The sequence below is a fragment of the Neovison vison genome, chromosome 4 (assembly GCF_020171115.1).
Source record: "Neovison vison isolate M4711 chromosome 4, ASM_NN_V1, whole genome shotgun sequence".
Classification (NCBI taxonomy): Eukaryota; Metazoa; Chordata; class Mammalia; order Carnivora; family Mustelidae; genus Neogale; species Neogale vison.
In genome coordinates, this window is record NC_058094.1 from 145511019 (window position 1) to 145529063 (window position 18045).

The 18045-nt window shown below is 37.2% G+C and overlaps 1 protein-coding gene across 1 annotated transcript in view; it reads left to right on the forward strand.

Annotated features, from left to right (window-relative positions):
• FBXL13 (F-box and leucine rich repeat protein 13) overlaps positions 1-18045 on the forward strand; it is a 253505-nt gene that overhangs the window by 88741 nt on the left and 146719 nt on the right. Inside the window, exons 8-9 of the mRNA XM_044245871.1 lie at positions 5955-6050; positions 14313-14445. Coding sequence (XP_044101806.1) covers positions 5955-6050; positions 14313-14445 — 229 coding nt within the window. The remainder of the gene's footprint in view (positions 1-5954; positions 6051-14312; positions 14446-18045) is intronic.

Sequence of the window (18045 nt, forward strand, 5' to 3'; positions counted from 1 at the left end):
GCCCCTATATACTTAATTAGCTTCTTTGTCCATCATTCTATTGCCATCTCACTCTTCTCTTCTGATTCCAATGTCCTGTAGAAGTTCTTTTGTGAAGGGTCTATTACAGATAAACTCTCTCAATCTTTGTCTCAAAATGCCTTTACTTAATGCTCGTCCTTCAGTTGTAATTTACTTCATGAAATGTCTGAGACTGGTAAGTACTTTCTGCTGATGTCCGCTTTCTCACTGTCTCTGTCTCTGGATGAATTTAATGTGGTCCCTTGCTTTTGGCCTTTTGCCACTTTACTACAATGCCATATGACCTTTTGAGTTTCTTGTTTGGGATTTCTTTTGCTTCTTGAATAGGAGAACTGTTTCTTCTCATTAGTTCTAGAACATGCTCATCTGTTGTATTTTTAAATTTGCCTATATTCCATTCTCGGCTCTTTCCTTCTAGAAATTCTATGAAGATGTATATAAAATGTTGGATGCTTTCATGTTATGTAATGTGCCTCTTAACCCCCTTTATATTTTTCATCTCTTTCTCTTTCTGTGCCTTATTCTCTGTAATGTCTTCTGATACATAATCCAGGTTGCCAGTTCTCTTGTCAGCTGCGTTTCATCTGCTATGTAACTCATCTACTGAGTTTTAAATTTCAGTCATTCTATTTTTAATTCCCATGAATTTTACTTGGTTCCTTTATCAATCTGCCCAGTCCTATTTCGACAACAGCTTTTTCAAAAATCTATTTTTCTTTTTAAGTCTTATATCATCTTAATGTTTTCATAATCACAATCTGACAATTTGATTTAAGAAGATATTTATTGTTTGTCTGTTTGACTCCTGGATTTTTTTCCCCCTCATATGTTTTGTAATTTTTATTGAAAATGCATTTTTTGGAAGTAGAATTAATATGTAAGAATCCTATAAGATGTGGTTTGAAGATGTGCCTCTTTAGAGAGGTGGTATTTATTTCTGCCAAAAGTCTGAGTTACCACTGAGTTGGAAGCTCTTCGCATGTTAATGTATTAAATCCAATTACAAAGGTAATAAATTCACAATGGACCCCACAAATAATTTAAATTCAAATTCCAGTCCACATGATACCTGGTCTTTGGTTATAAACTTTGGGGATTTTTGTTTGTTTGTTTTAAATCCCAGGCTAGGTACCCTAGTTTTTTTTCTTCACCAATAGGTAGTAGTAGTAGTTGCTTTAATCTTCTCTATTTAATAATCCTGGATTTCCTGTTTCCCCCTTTCTCTTTCTTTTCCTCTCTCTGACTCAGTTAGGACTTCCAGCTTTGTACAGGACTGGTAACTTTTTCTGTCCCTGTGTGGCCAGTGAAATCTGAAATCTCTTTGTCATGAAATCTTTTTGTCATGAAAAGCAGCAACCATCCCCACTGTTTCCTTAGCCAGAACAACTATGGTATGAACACTTTATTATGAGTCTGGGTTTACAAAGACTGTGGGCCTGGATATTTTCCTTACTTTCTTAAAAACTCAGGTATGTTAAAAAAAACAAAAAACAAAACAAAACAAAACAGTTTGTTTTAGAGAGTAGAAAAGTAGTTGTCAAGGGCTGTGGGGTAGGGAAATAGGGAGAGGTGGAAAAAAGGGTACAAACTTTTGATGAACGATAGTTGGAAGAAAGGCAGGCAGGGACTAGGCTCCTGCCCTGAAAGGTAACCGCTGAAAGGATTTTACACCACCCTGGGAAGAGCGCTCCACCCTTCCCCACTGACACAAACCTGATTGGATGACAGCTGCAGGCGGGTTAATCAGATTGGAACGGTGAACCAACAAACCCATAGAAACCCCTAGACTAGAACGTCAGGTGGCAACCCTCTTGGGTCCGTCCTCTCCTTCTTTGGGAGCTCTATCATTCAATATACTTTACTATCGCTCAATAAAAACTTGCTTTGCCGCCCACCACAGTCTGCTCTACCTCTATTTCTCCCAAGCAGCCTGACCAAGAACCTGGGGCATCACAGGAAAAGAAATCCTGTAACACTTTCAGCTAAAAGATGTATAAGGTCTGAGGATCTGATATAAACATAGTGATTATAGTTGATAACAATGTGTTCCATACCTGAAATTGGCTAAGAGAATGGAACTCAAATGTTCGCACCAAAAATAATAAAGATAAATATGTGAGGTGATGGATATGTAAATTAACACATTAATTAACCTTAATTAAGGTGGACCCTTTCACTATGTAAATGTATAACAAATCACAATGTACACTTAAAATATCCTGGATTTTGGGGTGCTTGGGTGGCTCAGTTGGTTAACTGTCTGCCTTTGGCTCAGGTCATGATCCCAGGGTTCTGGGATCAAGCCCCACATCAGGCTCCCTGCTCAGTGGGGGAGTCTGCTTCTCTCTCCCCTGGCTCTTGTGCACTCTGCTTCTCTCTCAAATAAATAAATAAAATCCTTAAAAAATATCTTGAATTTTATATGTCAATTAAGCTCAATAAAGCTGAAATTTAAAAAAAATTTTAAGGGTGCCTGGGTGGCTCAGTCAGTTAAGTGTCTGCCTTCAGCTCAGGTCATGATCCTGAGGTCCTGGGATCGAGTCCCATGTTAGCCTCTCTGCTCATCGGTAAGTCTGCTTCTCCCTTTGCCTGTCACTTTCCCAGCTTTTGTGCATGTCTCACTCTCTCTGTAAGAAGAATAAATAAAATCTTTAAGAATAAAATAAATAAATAATTTCTTAAAGAAAAATATATTTTTGGGTAAATACCTCATAGTGCAGTTGCTGGGTCATAGGGCAGCTCTATTTTCAACTTTTTGAGAAACCTCCATGCTGTTTTCAGAGGGGCTGCACCAGCTTGCATTCCCACCAGCAGTGTAGGAGGGTTCCCCTTTCTCAACATCTGTGGCAACACCTATCATTTCCTTACTGGTTAATTTTAGCCATTCTGACTGGTGGAAGGTGGTACCTCATTGTGGCTTTGATTTGTATTTCCTTGATGCCAAGAGATACTGAGCATTTTTTCATGTGTCTGTTGGCCATTTGTATGTCTTTGTAAATGTCTGTTCATGTCCTCTGCCCATTTCTTGATTAGATTATTTGTTCTTTGGGTGTTGAGTTTGATCAGTTCTTTATAGATTTTTGGATACTAGCCCTTTATCTGTAAGTCATTTGCAAATATCTTCTCCCATTCTGTAGGTTGTCTTTTTCCTTTTTAAAAAGATTTTATTTAATTTATTTGTCAGAGAGACAAAGAGAGAGAGAGCACAAGAAGGGGGAACAGCAGGCAGAGGGAGAAACAGTCTCCCCACTGAGCAAGAAGCCCAATGTGAGACTCCATCTCAGGACCCTGGAATCATGACCTGAGCCAAAGGCAGATGCTTGGACGTCTGACTGAGCCACCCAAACATCCCGGTTGTCTTCTGGTTTTGTTGACTGTTGCCTTTGCTGTGCAAAATCTTTTTGTTTTAATGAAGTACCAATAGTTCATTTTTGCCTATGTTCCCCTTGCCTTTGACAATGTGTCTAGCAAGAAGTTGCTGCAGCCCAGGCCACAGAGATTTCTGTCTGTGTTCTCCTCTAGGATTTTGATGGATTCCTGTCTCACAGTGAGGTCTGTCATCTATTTTGAGTCTATTTTTGTGTGTGGTGTAAGAAAATATTCCAGTGTCATTCTTCTGCATGTGGCTGTCTAATTTTCCCAACACCATTTGTTGAAGAGACTGTCTTTTTTTCCATTGGACATTCTTTCCTGCTTTGTCAATCATTAGTTGACCATAGAGTTGTGGGTCCATTTCTGGGCTCTCTAATCTGTTCCAGTGATGTGTGTGTCTGTTTTTGTGCCAGGTTGATTACAGCTTTGTAATAGAACTTGAAGTCCGGAATTGTGATGTCACCAGCTTTGGTTTTCTTTTTCAGCATTCCTCTGGCTATTCTGGGTCTTTTCTGGTTCCATACAAATTTTAGGATTATTTGTTCCATTTTCTGTGAAAAAAGTTGATGGTGTTTTGATAGGGATTGCACTGAATATGTAGATTGCTCTGGTAGCATAGACATTTTTACAATATTTGGTCTTCCAATCCATGAGCATGGAACATTTTTTCCATTTCTTTGTGTCTTCCTCAATTTCTTTCATGAGAGTTCTATAGTTTTCTGAGTTCAGATCCTTTACCTCCTTGGTTAGATTTATTCCTAGGTATCTTGTGTTTTTTGGTGCCATTATAAATGGGATAGACTCCTTAGTTTCTCTTTCTTCTGTCTCATTGTTAGCATATAGACCCAGCAATTGCACTACTAGTATTTACCCCAGATACAAATGTGGTGATCCAAAGGGGCACGTACATCCCAATGTTTATAGCAGTAATGTCTACAATAGCCAACATATGGAAAGAGCCCAGCTGCCCACTGACAGATGAATGGATAAAGAAGATGTGGTACAGGGCACCTGGGTGGCTCACTTGGTTAAGCCACTGCTCAGGTCATGATCTGGGAATCCTGGGATCAAGTCCCATATCGGGCTTCCCCTGCTCTACAGGGAGCCTAGTTCTCCCTCTCCCTCTGCTGATGCTCTTTCTCTTTCTCTCTCTCTGTGTCAAATAAATCAACAAAATCTTTAAAAAAAGAAGATGTGGTGTGCGCACACACACACACACACACACACATATAAATAATAATATTCAGCCATCAGAAATGATGAATACTTACCATTTACATCAATGTGGATGGAACTATAGGGTATTACACTAAGTGAAATAAGTCAGTCAGAGAAAGACAATTATATGATCTCACTCTTATGTGGAATTTAAGAAACAAAACAGAGGCTCATAGGGGAAGGGAGGAAAAATAAAACAAGATGAAATCAGAGAGGGAGACAAACCATAAGAGACTCTCAACCAAAGGAAACAAACTGAGGGTTGCTGGAAGGGATGGAGGTGGGGGGATGGAGTAACTAGGTGGTGGGCATTAAGGAGGGCACGTGAGTAGTGCCTGGGTGGCTCAGTTGGTTAAGCATCTGCCTTCAGCTCAGGTCATGATCCCAGGAGCTGAGCTCTGAGTTGGGCTCCCTGCTCAGTGGGGGGTCTGCTTCTCCCTCTCCCTCTGCACCTCCCTGACTCTCATGCTGTCTCTCTCTAGCTGGCTTGCTCTCTCTCTCAAATAAATAAATAAAATCTTAAAAAAAAAAAAAAAAAGGAGGGCACACGATGTAATGTGCAGTGGGTATTACATAAGACTAACGAATTACTAACTCCACCTCTGAAACTAATAATATATTATATGTAAGCTAATTGAATTTAAATTAAAAAATAAATATTTTTAGAAAACTTTGTTTTAGCATTTACTCATGTTTTGTATCAAGAGGATTTGCAGTTTGCCTAGTCTATCATTTTTCCAGAAACAGAAGCCAAGATGGGTTCATTGATATTTCCTAGGAATCCATTAACTTTAAAACAAGAATCTAGTTGGGGCACGTGGGTGGCTCAGTGCGCTAACCCTCTGCCTTTGGCTCAGGTCATGATCTCAGGGTCCTGGGATCAAGCCCCGCATCAGGCTCTCTGCTCAGCAGGGAGCCTGCTTCTCCCTCTCTCTGCCTGCCTCTCTGCCTACTTTTGATCTCTCTCTGTCAAATAAATAAAAAAATAAAATCATTTAAAAAAAAAAGAATCCGGTTAAATTCAGCAAGCAATCATTGAATGCCTTCTATGTAGCAGCTACTATTTAGGGAAATCACTCAAACCACTTTCAGTCTGAAAATAAATCTGCCTATCTTCTGCCCCATCCTTCTGTGATTATCAGTTGCAAAGATCACATTATAAAAAAGGCATCATTAGATAAATTCTAGTAGTCTAGATAAAGTCCCAGCACTTAAATCCCAGCCAAGACAATATGGATTACCTTATCATCATTAACAACAATCCAACAAAAAAGGCAAGTGGCAGAGTTGCACGCAAATTCACTTAATTTTCAAGATTGTGTATTTCTCTTCTTTGTGTTTAGATTTTCGCCTACCTCACTTTAAGAGATATAATAATATGTGGTCAAGTTTGTCACTCCTGGATGCTGATGACACAAGGAAGCTCATTATGGAATAGTGTGAGTAGACACTACTTGAAGCTGTGTTTTTACTGTAGTTCTTAAAGGAGAACAGCCTGCTATAAAGCCAACTGGCCTAGGGACTACTTTTTTCCCTGCTCCCTCCACTGGGCCACAGAAAGTATGTGCATTTGTTTTTCTTTTGCCCAGGCACAAGCCCAAATTACAACATAGAAAGATAACAATGTTATTTTTAAGACAGATACTATCAGTATTTTCTAATTTACATGGTAGAAATAAATCAAATATTCTTTTTGGAAGGAAACCTAGCTCCATTATATCTGAGTAAGATTTAACATTGTCTAACTCAGGATGCTGCTGAGATAAATTGAGGAAATGTAAGTGAAGTGCTTACTGTGGAGCCTGGCACGTAAGCAACACTCAATAAATATTAGCTGCTATTATTGGCTCACAAAACATAACAAAGTAGCACAAAATATGGAGTAAAAGGAAAAAACTGAGCATGAAATGGGGCTAAACTATACAACATTAAACAAGGCTTGTTTGATATTCTTAGGGTGTCTGCATGTACACAGACACACATACACTCTGGCATTTTCTAATATGGACTTCTAGGCTGGTACCTCTTTACTATTCTTGTCATTGTACTATTTTTATACTAATCTTGTAACCTAGAATGTCTCAATTCAATGAGACACTGGGGAGAGATCTCAGCCAACCATAAAAAACAAGCATAAATTTTCCTTGTTGACTTCTCTTTTCTGTTCCTTGGATGATACTTTAATCTCTGTAGTCATTTATGCCATCAACCAATGTTGCAGTGGCAACAGTTTCCCTGTTTCCTAATGTCCCATCAGTAGCTGACTTTACCACCCCTCCTTAATAGCCAACGATTAGAGGAATAATGACATCACGTGCTCAGACTGACCTATGAGTAGATGGCTGGAACCCTTCGACAAAAATTCCAAAAGTTAGACAAAGAAACTTTAAGGTGCCATTCGTAAATCGAGTCAACATCTTGATGTTCCATTCTTGCCTTTACTATTCCACACTCACCCTGAGCAACAATGGCAAGAAGAAAACATGCTTCTGTCTCAGCTAACCCATCTTGGCTTCCAAATGTAATATATGCCTGCCTTAAATTTATTTTTTGTTTAAGGCAGTGATACTCAAACTTCAGAATGTATCAGAATCATCTGAAGGGGTTGTTAAAACAGACTGCTGACTGCCAAACCTAGAATTTCTGACTCAGTAGATTGGGGGTGGGGTTTAAGAGTTTGTATTTCTAACAAGTTCCTGGGTGATACTGATGCCGCAGTTCCCAGGACCATACTTTGAGAATCACTGGTTTAAAGTAATAAATCTCTGTCTTATGTGACATATTGGGGATGTTAGTCTTTGCTTTGGAAAACCTGTAAGAATAAAAAAATGAATCCAAGTGATCAGAAAGAGAAAGATCATGTACAATATTAAGATCAGAACAAATCCTGCAGAAGCCTTGCAGGAAAAGCTGACACTTTTGCCCAGAGACCTCACTAGGTAAAGCTGGAGAAAATATGAGCACATGTCAGTGAAAAACAAAGCCTGGATAGGAATTTAAGTTTCTTTATGTTCAGCAAATTTCCCTCTTCACAATTCTTCATTGTTCTTCGTCTTCTATTAGTTTTACCTTCATTTGTGAGTGCTCAAATATGGCACAACCATAACAAACATTTTAGCACAAAGAATATCTTTGTTCAGATGGCAATGAGAGATTGGAAGTTCATAAATGTAATCTTTGACTTTTCATTTATATATTTTTAAAAATTAACATAGGATGTATTATTTGTTTTAGGAGTACAGGTCTGTGAATTCTCAGTCTTATCCAGTTCACAGCACTCACCATAGCACTTACCCTCCCCAATGTCCATCACCCAGACATCCCATCCCTCTCTGGCCCCTGAACCCCCAGCAACCCTCAGTTTGTTTCCTAAGATTAAGAGTCTCTTATCATTTGTCTACCTCTCTTTTATCCTGTTTCATTATTTTCCCCTCTTCCCTCACGATCCTTGGCCTTGTTTCTCAAATTCCACATATCAGTGAGATCATATGATAATCATCTTTCTCTGATTGACTTATTTCACTTAGCATAAGACCCTCTAGTTCCATCCACGTCATTGCAAATGGCAAGATTTCAATTTTTGGTGGGTACATAATATATACGTATATGTATGTATGTATATATATATATATACACACACACACACACATATATATACACATACATACATATATATGTATGGCTTTTCCCATGGTTTGGTAGTGTGTGTGTGTGTATATATATACTATATATATATATATATATATATATATATATATATATATGGCTTTTCCCATGGTTTGATATTGTGGACATTATTGCTATAAACTACAAATACTGGGGTGCAGGTGCCCCTTAGGATCACTACATTTATGTCTTTGGGGTAAGTACGCAGTAGTACAATTGCTGGGTCACAGGGTAGCTCTATTTTAAACTTTTTGAGGAATCTCCATACTGTTTTGCAGAGTGGCTACACAAGCTTGCATTTCCACCAATAGTGTAAGAGGGTTCCCCTTTCTCCACACCCTTGCCAACATCTATTGTTTCCTGACTTGTTAATTTTAGCCATTCTGACTGGTGTGAGGTGGTACCTCACTGTGGTTTTGATTTGTATTTCCCTGATGCCAAATGATATTGAGCATTTTTTCATATGTCTGTTGGCCATTTGTATGTCTTCTTTGGAGAAATGTCTGTTCATGTCCTCTGCCCATTTCTTGATTGAGTTATTTGCTCTTTGGGTGTTGAGTTTGATAAGTTCTTTATAGATTTTGGATACTAGCCTCTTTATCTGTAAGTCATTTGCAAATATCTTCTCCCATTCTGTCAGTTGTCTTTTGGTTTTGTTGACTGTTTCCCTTGCTGTGCAAAAGCTTTTTATTTTGATGAAGTCCCAATAGTTCATTTTTGCCCTTGCTTCGCTAGACTTTGATAATGTTTCTAGGAAGAAGTTGCAGCAGCTGAGGTCAAAGAGGCTGCTGCCTGTGTTCTCTTCAAGGATTTTGATGGATTCCTATCTCATTTGAGGTCTTTCATCCGTTTTGAGTCAATTTTTGTGTATGGTTTAAGAAAATTGTCCAATGTCATTCTTCTGCATATGCTGTCCAATTATCCCAACACCATTTATTGAAGAGACTGTCTTTTTTCCATTGGACATTCTTTCCTGCTTAGTTGAAGTTTAGTTGACCATAGAGTTGAGGGTCCAGTTCTGGGCTCTCTATTCTGTTCCATTGATTGGTGTGCCTGTTTTTGTGCCAGTACCATACTGTCTTAATGATACAGCTTTGTAATAGAGCTTGAAGTCTGCAATTGGGATGCCACCAGCTTAGGTTTTCTTTACCAACATTTTCTGGCTATTTGGGGTCTTTTTTGGTTCCATATAAATATTAGGATTATTTGTTCCATTTCAGTGAAAAAGTTGATGGCATTTTGATAGGAATTGCACTGAATGTGTAGATTGTTTTAGGTAGCATAGACATTTTCACAATATTTGCTCTTCTAATCCATGAACATAGAAAGTTTATCCATTTCTTTGTGTCTTCCTCAATTTCTTTCATGAGTATTCTATAGTTTTCTGAGTACAGATTCTTTGTCTCTTTGGTTAAATTTATACCTAGATACCTTAAGGTTTTGGGTGCAATTGTAAATGGGACTGGCTCCTTAATTTCTCTTTCTTCTGTCTTGTTGTTGATGTAGAGAAATGCAATGATTTCTGGCATTGATTTTATATCCTGACACTTTACTGAATTCCTGTATGAGTTCTAGCAGTTTTGGGGTGGAGTCTTCTGGGTTTTCCACATAAAGTATCATATCATCTGCAAAGAGTGAGAGTTTGACTTCTTTGTCAATTTGGATGCCTTTTATTTCTTTTTGTTGTCTGATTGTGTGTGGTGTAAGGAAATGGTCCAGTTTCATTTTTTTTTTCTTACTGCTTTTTGTCTTTATTGTAAATTTACCAATACAGGTAGGGATCTGTTAAAAATCTCCCATTATATTTTTACAATGAAATTTTTCTGCACATTTCTGGTTCCATATAAATTTTAGGATTATTTGTTCCATTTCTTTGAAAAAATGGATGGTATTTTGATAGGAATTGCATTAAATGTGTAGTTTGCTTTAGGTAGCATAGACATTTTCACAATATTTGTTCTTCCAATCCAGGAGCATGGAACGTTTTTCCATTTCTTTGTGTCTTCCTCAATTTCTTTCCTGACTACTATATAGTTTTCTGAGTACAGATTCTTTGCCTTTTTGATTAGGTTAATTCCTAGGTATCTTATGATTTGGGGTGCAATTGTAAATGGGATCTATTCCTTAATTTCTCTTTCTTCTGTCCTGTTGTTGGTGTAGAGAAATGCAACTGATTTCTGTGCATTGATTTTATATCCTGACAATTTACTGAATTCCTGTACAAGTTCTAGGATATTTGGGGTGGAGTCTCTTGGGTTTTCACATAAAGTATCATATCATTTGCAAAGAGTAATAGTTTGACTTCTTCTTTGCTGATTTGGATGCCTTTTATTTCTTTTTGTTGTCGGATGGCCGAGGCTAGGACTTCTATTACTATGTTGAATAGCAGTGGTGATAATGGACATCCCTGCCATGTTTCTGACCTTAGGGGAAAAGCTCTCAGTTTTTCCCACTGAGAATGATATTCTCTGTGGGTTTTTCACAGATGGCTTTTATGATATTGGGTTATGTACCCTCTATCCCTACACTGTGAAGAGTTTTGATCAAGAAAGGATGTTGTACTTTGTCAAATGCTTTTTCTGCATCTACTGAGAGTATCATATGGTTCTTCTCCTTTCTTTTATTAATGTATTGTATAACATTGATTGATTTGTGGAAATTGAGCCAACCTTACAGCCCAGGAATAAATCCCACTTGATTGTGTTGAATAATTCTTTTAATGTACTGTTGGATACTATTAGCTTGTATCTTAATTAGAATTTTTGCATCCATGCTCATCAGGGACATTGGTCTGTAATTCTCCTTTTTGATGGGGTCTTTGGGTTGGGATCAAGGTAATGCTGGCCCCATAAAATGTGTTTGAAAGTTTTCCTTCCATTTCTGTTTTTTGGAACAGTTGCAGAAGAATAGGTGTTAATTCTTCTTCAAATGTTTGGTAGAATTCCCCTGGCTCTGGGGTCTTGTTTGTTGGGAGATTATCTTTTTTTAAAAGATTTTATTTATTTATTTGACAGACAGAGATCACAAGCAGGAAGAGAGGCAGGCAGAGAGAAAGGGGGAAACAGGCTCTCCACTGAGCAGAGAGCCCAATGCGGGACTCGATCCCAGGATCCTGGGATCACGACCTGAGCTGAAGGCAGAGGCTTTAGCCCACTGAGCCACCCAGGTGCCCCTTTTTGGGAGGTTTTTGATTACTGTTTCAATTTCCTTGCTGGTTATGGGTCTGTTCAGGTTTTCCATTTCTTCCTGGTTCAGTTTTGGTAGTTTTTATGTCTCTAGGAATTCATTTATTTCTTCCAGATTATCAAATTTGCTGGCATTTAGTTGCTCATAGTTTGTTTTTATAGTTGTATTTCTTTGATGTTGGTTGTGATCTCTCCTCTTTCATTCATGATTTTATTTATTTGGGTCCTTTCTCTTTTCTTTTTGATAAGTCTGGCCAGAGGGTTATCTATCTTATTAATTATTTCAAAAAACCAGCTCCTAGTTTCGTTGATTTGTTCTACTATTCTTTCAGTTTCTATTTCAGTGATTTATGCTCTGCTTTTTATTATTTCTCTTTCTTGCTGGGTTTAGGCTTTCTATGTTGTTCTTTCTCTAGCTCCTTTGGGTGTCGGGTTCGGTTTCATACTTGAGATCTTCCTTGTTTCTTGAAAAAGGCTTGTATCGCTATATACTTTCCTCTCAAGACTGCCTTTGCTGTGTCCAACAGATTTTTGAACAGTTGTGTTTTCATTATCATTTGTTTCCATGAAATTTTTCAATTCTTCTTTAATTTCCTGGTTGACCCATTCATTCTTGACTAGGATGCTCTTTAGCCTCCTTATATTTGGGTTCTTTCCAACTTTCCTCTTTTTTTTTTTAAAGATTTTATTTATTTATTTGACAGAGAGAGATCACAAGTAGGCAGAGAGAGAGAGAGAGAGAGAGAGAGAAGGAAGCAGGCTCCCTGCTAAGAAGAAAGCCCAAATGCAGGACTTGATCCCAGGACCCTGAGATCATGACCTGAGCCGAAGGCAGAGGCTTAACCTACCAAGCCACCCAGGTGCCCCCAACTTTCCTCTTGTGATTGAGTTCAAGTTTCAAAGCATTTTGGCCTGAAAATATGCACAGAATGATCCCAATCTTTTGGTATCAGTTGAGACCTGATTTGTGGCCCAGGATGTGATCTATTCTGGAGAATGTTCCATGTGCACTAGAGAAGAATGTGTATTCTGTTGCTTTGGTATGGAATATTCTGAATGTGTCTGTGAAGTCCATCTGGTCCAGTGTGTCATTTAAAGGCTTTATTTCCTTGTTAATCTTTTGCTTAGACAATCTGTCCATTTCAGTGAAGGGGGTGTTAAAGTCTCCTGCTATTATTGTATTATTATTTATTTTTATTTATTTATTTGACAGAGATCACAAGTAGGCAGAGAGGCAGGCAGAGAGAGAGGAAGGGAAGCAGGCTCCCTACTGAGCAGAGAGCCTGATGCGGGCTCAATTTCAGGACCCTGAGATCATGACCCAAGCCGAAGGCAGAGGCTTTAACCCACTGAGCCACCCAGGCGCCCCATCATTGTATTATGTCGATGTGGTTTTTTTTTATTTTGTTATTAGTTGGCTTATATAATTGGCTGCTATGTTACAGGTATAAATATTTATAATTGTTAGATCTTCTTGTTGGATAGACCCTTTAAGTATGATATAGCTAGTCCTTTATTATATTATATACAGTTATATTATATATAGATGTTATAGTTTTTGGTTTAAAATCTAATTTGTCTGATATAAGGAGTGCCATCCCAGCTTTTTTTTTTTGGAATGTCCATTAGCATGGTAAATGGTTTTCCACCCCCTCATTTAAATCTGGGAGCATCTTTGGGTCTAAAATGAGTCTCCTGGAGACAGCATATTGTTGTTATTGTTTTTTTTTTAAATCTAATCTGATACCCTTTTGATTGAGGGATTTAGTCCACTTACATTCAGGGTAACTATAGAAAGATACAAATTTAGTGCTATTGAATTGCCTTAGGGTAACTATTACTGTATATTGCCCGTGTTCCTTTCTGGTCTATGTTACTATTAGGTTCTCTCTTTGCTTAGAGGGCATCTTTCAATATTTTTTTGTAGGGCTGGTTTGGTAATTGCAAATTCTTTTAATTTGTTTGTCCTGGAAGCTTTTTATCTCTTATTCTATTTTCAATGACAGCCTAGCTGGCTAGGCTGCATATTTTTCTCATTTAGTAACCTGAATATATCATGCCAGTCCTTTCCGGCCTGCCAGGTCTTTGTGGATAGGCCTGATGCCAATCTACTACTTCTACCATTGTAGGTTACAGACCTCTTGTCCTGAGCTGCTTTCAGGATTTTCTCTTTGTTTCTGAAATTTGTAATTTTTTTCTATTAGATGTTAGGGTATTGACTTATTTTTATTGATTTTGAGGGGACTTCTTTGTGCCTCAATGTAATCTCTTAGCTGAAAGAAATGACTGATGTCTGAAAGACATGATTAATATTACGATATCAATGCTATTGTTTATCAACTGGCCCCAGCCACTAGGAGCTCCCAGAAATCTCTGTGCTCTTCAATATTACATGCAATCAGCCAGGTACACTCAGGTCATCTCTCCTTTTCCCCAGACCTCCCTCCTCAAATTATGAGTTAGGAGAAAACCACTCTAAACCTCTCACTCTAAATTGTCTTCCCCATAGTCAAGAACTTAACACATTGTCTATGCTCATGAATAGAGAAGGAGGCACCCATTAATAATGAACTTGGATGGGTTCATTGACCCTGAAGTGGGGGGCTCTTGCCCTCCCAGCTGTTGACCTAGATTAGACATTTGGAATCTGTTTGTAATTAAACCTGGAAATGACCATGAACAAAAACAATCTGTCAGTAATTTAACTCCCAAATGACCATAAAAACAAAGAAATGAAGAAGTGAGAGATGTGCTGAAGACATTTGTTTCTTGATGCTTTTAAAATATTAAAATTTTTTGCATGCAAAAAATCTTTCTCATTTCTTAATGTCTTTGGTTTACCCTTTTTAGATTGATTTTTCTGCAGTAAAAAATATAATCACAGATAAATATATAGTGTCAACTTTGCAAAGGTGGCGTCTAAATGTGCTGCGTTTGAATTTTCGTGGTTGTGTTCTCCGACTGAAAACCTTGAGATCTGTCAGTGAGTATGTTCATTACAACTCTTTGTCTTGCTTCCCTGTTTTTAACTGAACAAATATAAAGAAAAATATAAATGAAATAGAAACTGCAGTTATAGTCATAGGCCATAAGAATGCTAATCATAAACATTTAAAATGCTTATAATACAGTCAGCTCTTACTGGATTTTATGCTCTGGGAATTAGTGCTTTGTTCATTCTTATAGACTGCTTTTTTTGTCTAGCATTTGTCTACAAATCCTCAATTCATCTTCTAAAAAAAATACAAGAATATATTCTCAATTTAAAAATTCTAAAAATAGACAATAAAAGGAAAAACTTCCCTTTATCTCCATCAAACCCATTCACTTACTCAAAGGTACTCGATGTTTACCAATTTTCTGTTTTTCCAAAATACATTTACATATATGTTATTAAAAATACACAATTAAAAATTTTAACATGAAAAGGATCATATTGTTTTATATTTTCTTTTATACCCTAGAAATTTTCCATGTCAGTTTATATAGACTTATGAAATTATTTTAAATACCTAAACTCATTTTACATACCATGGATATAGCATAATTTATTTAACTTTCTTCCTCTTGATGGACTTGGAGGTTATTTTCATTTTTTTCCAAACTACTTTGTACTTTCATTATAACATTTGTCTTTAACTGTCTTAGCCAATCTGAGCTGCTATAATAAGTTTCACAGACTGGGTGGGTTATAAAGAACAGAAACTTATTTCTCACAGTTCTGGAAGCTGGATATCCAAGACCAGGGTACCAATATTGTTTTAGAGAAGGCACTCTTTCAGGTTAGAGACCCTCATTGTCTTCCTGTATCCTCACATGACAGAAAGAGGGAGTCAGAGATCTCTGGAGTCCCTTGCATAACGGCACTAATCTTATTCATGAGAACTCCACCCTAATTATGTCCTGAAGGCCCTCTACCTCCTCATAACATCACATGGTATAGGGCTAAATTTCAACCTATGAATTTTGGTGGTGAAAGCACAACCAGTCCATTGCATTAACCCATATATTGTTTAAGGTGCAATTTTTAGTGTCCATATTTCTGGAAATGAAAGAAAAAATGTATTTTAAAAAATATACAATCATACTGATTTCAGGTAATAAGAATGCCTTAAACATATGTAGATATCAACATGGATGCATCTAGAGAAAAATGAGTGAAAGTAACTTGCAGAATGACATATATAATTTAAGACCATTTGCATATAATTTTTCAATGTGCAAAATAACAATATACTTAATATTTTGAAAGATTTTCAATAATACATACATATATATGTGTGTATATATGTAAGGTTTTTTTATTTATTTGAGAGAGAGAATAGAGAGCATGAGAGGGGGAAAGGTCAGAGGGAGAAGCAAACTCCCTGCTAAGCAGAGAGCCCAGTGTGGGACTTGATCCTGGGACTCTAGGATCATGACCTGAACTGAAGGCAGTCACTTAACCAACTGAGCCACCCAGGTGCCCCTCAATAATATATTTTTAAGGGGACATACACATATATAGCAAAATACAAAAAGGATGTATGGAAATGAAAATTTCAAATGTAAGGTAATGGTTACCCTGAGGTGAACAGAGTTCAATGAAGTGGGGAAAAGGTTCACAAAGAGTTTGTTTGTTTGCTTCTTTATTTCTTTGAGGGAAAGTGTTGGGGGGAGGGCAAAAGGAGAAGATAAGAGAGAATTGCAGGCTCCACACCCAGCAAAAAGCCCAAAGCAGGGCTTGATCTTATGACCCTGAGATCATGACCTGAGCAGAAATCAAGAGTCAGATGCTTAACTGACAGCTACCCAGGCACCCCAAAGAGTTTCAAAACTGTACATTTTTTTTAATTGAAAAAGTGAAAATATACCAAATGGGATAATTCTGACTGGCTGCTGATGGTGAAAAGAGCTATAGTTTTTATATGATGCTATTGTACTTGATCATATATTAAAGTGTCTTCTTGGTTTTAATACTTAGTCCATTGATTCTTTTGGGTTTTCTAGGCAGATCACTTATTTCAATTCATTCCTATTCTTACATATTTTCTTTCTTTTTTAGCAGCAAGGATATGCAGCCATCTTGTCTTATTCTTTACTCTTTTTTAATATTTTTAATGAGAATAGTGTTAATATTATTACATCTTTTATTTCTGGGATACACCCTATATAGGGATATAACACTATTCCCTTTTTTTTACAGCAGCCATTTTTGCTTATTCCTTATTCAATCTGGCCATGTCTGCCTTTAGATTTTAGGAACTATTAATTTCTGATCCATCAATACCATTTCTACTTTGTTTTTACAGGGATATTACAGATTTTTGAAAAAAAATCACTTCTTCGAATTTGGATAGGAGAGGAAAGCTGAATATGTGATTAGTCTGCCATCTTGAATGAATGTATAATTTTATTAGTTATAAAGAATTAACAAAATAATTGTAAACTTTAATGTGCTAGCCACCCAGTTTATAGCAGCATTATCTACAATAGCTAAATTATGGAAACTGCCCAAGTGTCCATCAACTGATGAGTAGATAAAGAATATGTGATAAATAAATACCCTGGAATATTACTTAGTCATTAAAAAAGAATGAAATCTTGCCATTTGCAATGACATGGATGGAACTAGAAAGTACTATGCTAAGCAGAATAGATCAACCAGAAAAAGACAAATACCATATGATTTCACTTATGTGGAATTTAAGAAACAAAACAAATGAGCAAAGGGGAAAAAGAGGGAGAGAGAGAGAGACAAACTAAGAACAGACTCTTAACTATAGAGAACAAACTAATGGTTACCAGAATGGAGTTAGGAAGGGAGAGTGGTTAAATAGGTGATGGAGATCAAGGAATGCACTTGTGATGAGCACTGGGTATTACATGGAAGTGTTTAATCACTGTACTGTATACCTGAAACTAATTACACTGTATGTTAACTAACTGGAATTTAAATAAAAACTTCCAAAAAAATGTGCTAGCCACACAAACTCATTCTCTGTCTCTAGAAAAATGGACTATTTAAAAAATCTGTTGTTTGAAGAAAGAAAATGGACTCAAGATGCAACATTCAAAGTTTTGGTTTGACCTAATATTTTCATGTTAGCAATGGTGGTTGAACCCTGGGGTGACTTTCTGAGAAATAAGGGCACTTATCTCTGGAAGATTTCATTCCTAGTTTGTTGAATTTTTTTTTAAACATAAAAGGGTGTTGAATTTTGTCAAATGCTTTTTCCACATCAACTGAAATTTCTTCCTTCATTCTATTTATATATATATATATATACATATATATATATATATATATATATATTTTTTTTTTTTTTTGGATGGACAGAGATCACAAGTAGGCAGAGAGGCAGACAGAGCCAGAGAGGAGGAAGCAGGCTCCCCACTGAGCAGAGAGCCCGATGCAGGGCTTCATCCCAGGACCCTGGGACCATAACCTGAGCCAAAGGCAGAGTCACCCAGGTGCCCCCACTGACTGATTTCCCCACCTTTCCATTCCTGGGACCAATCCCACTTGTTCACGGTGTATAATCCTTATTATATGCTGCTGTATTTTCTTTGCTAATATTTTGTTGAGGATTTTTGCATCTAT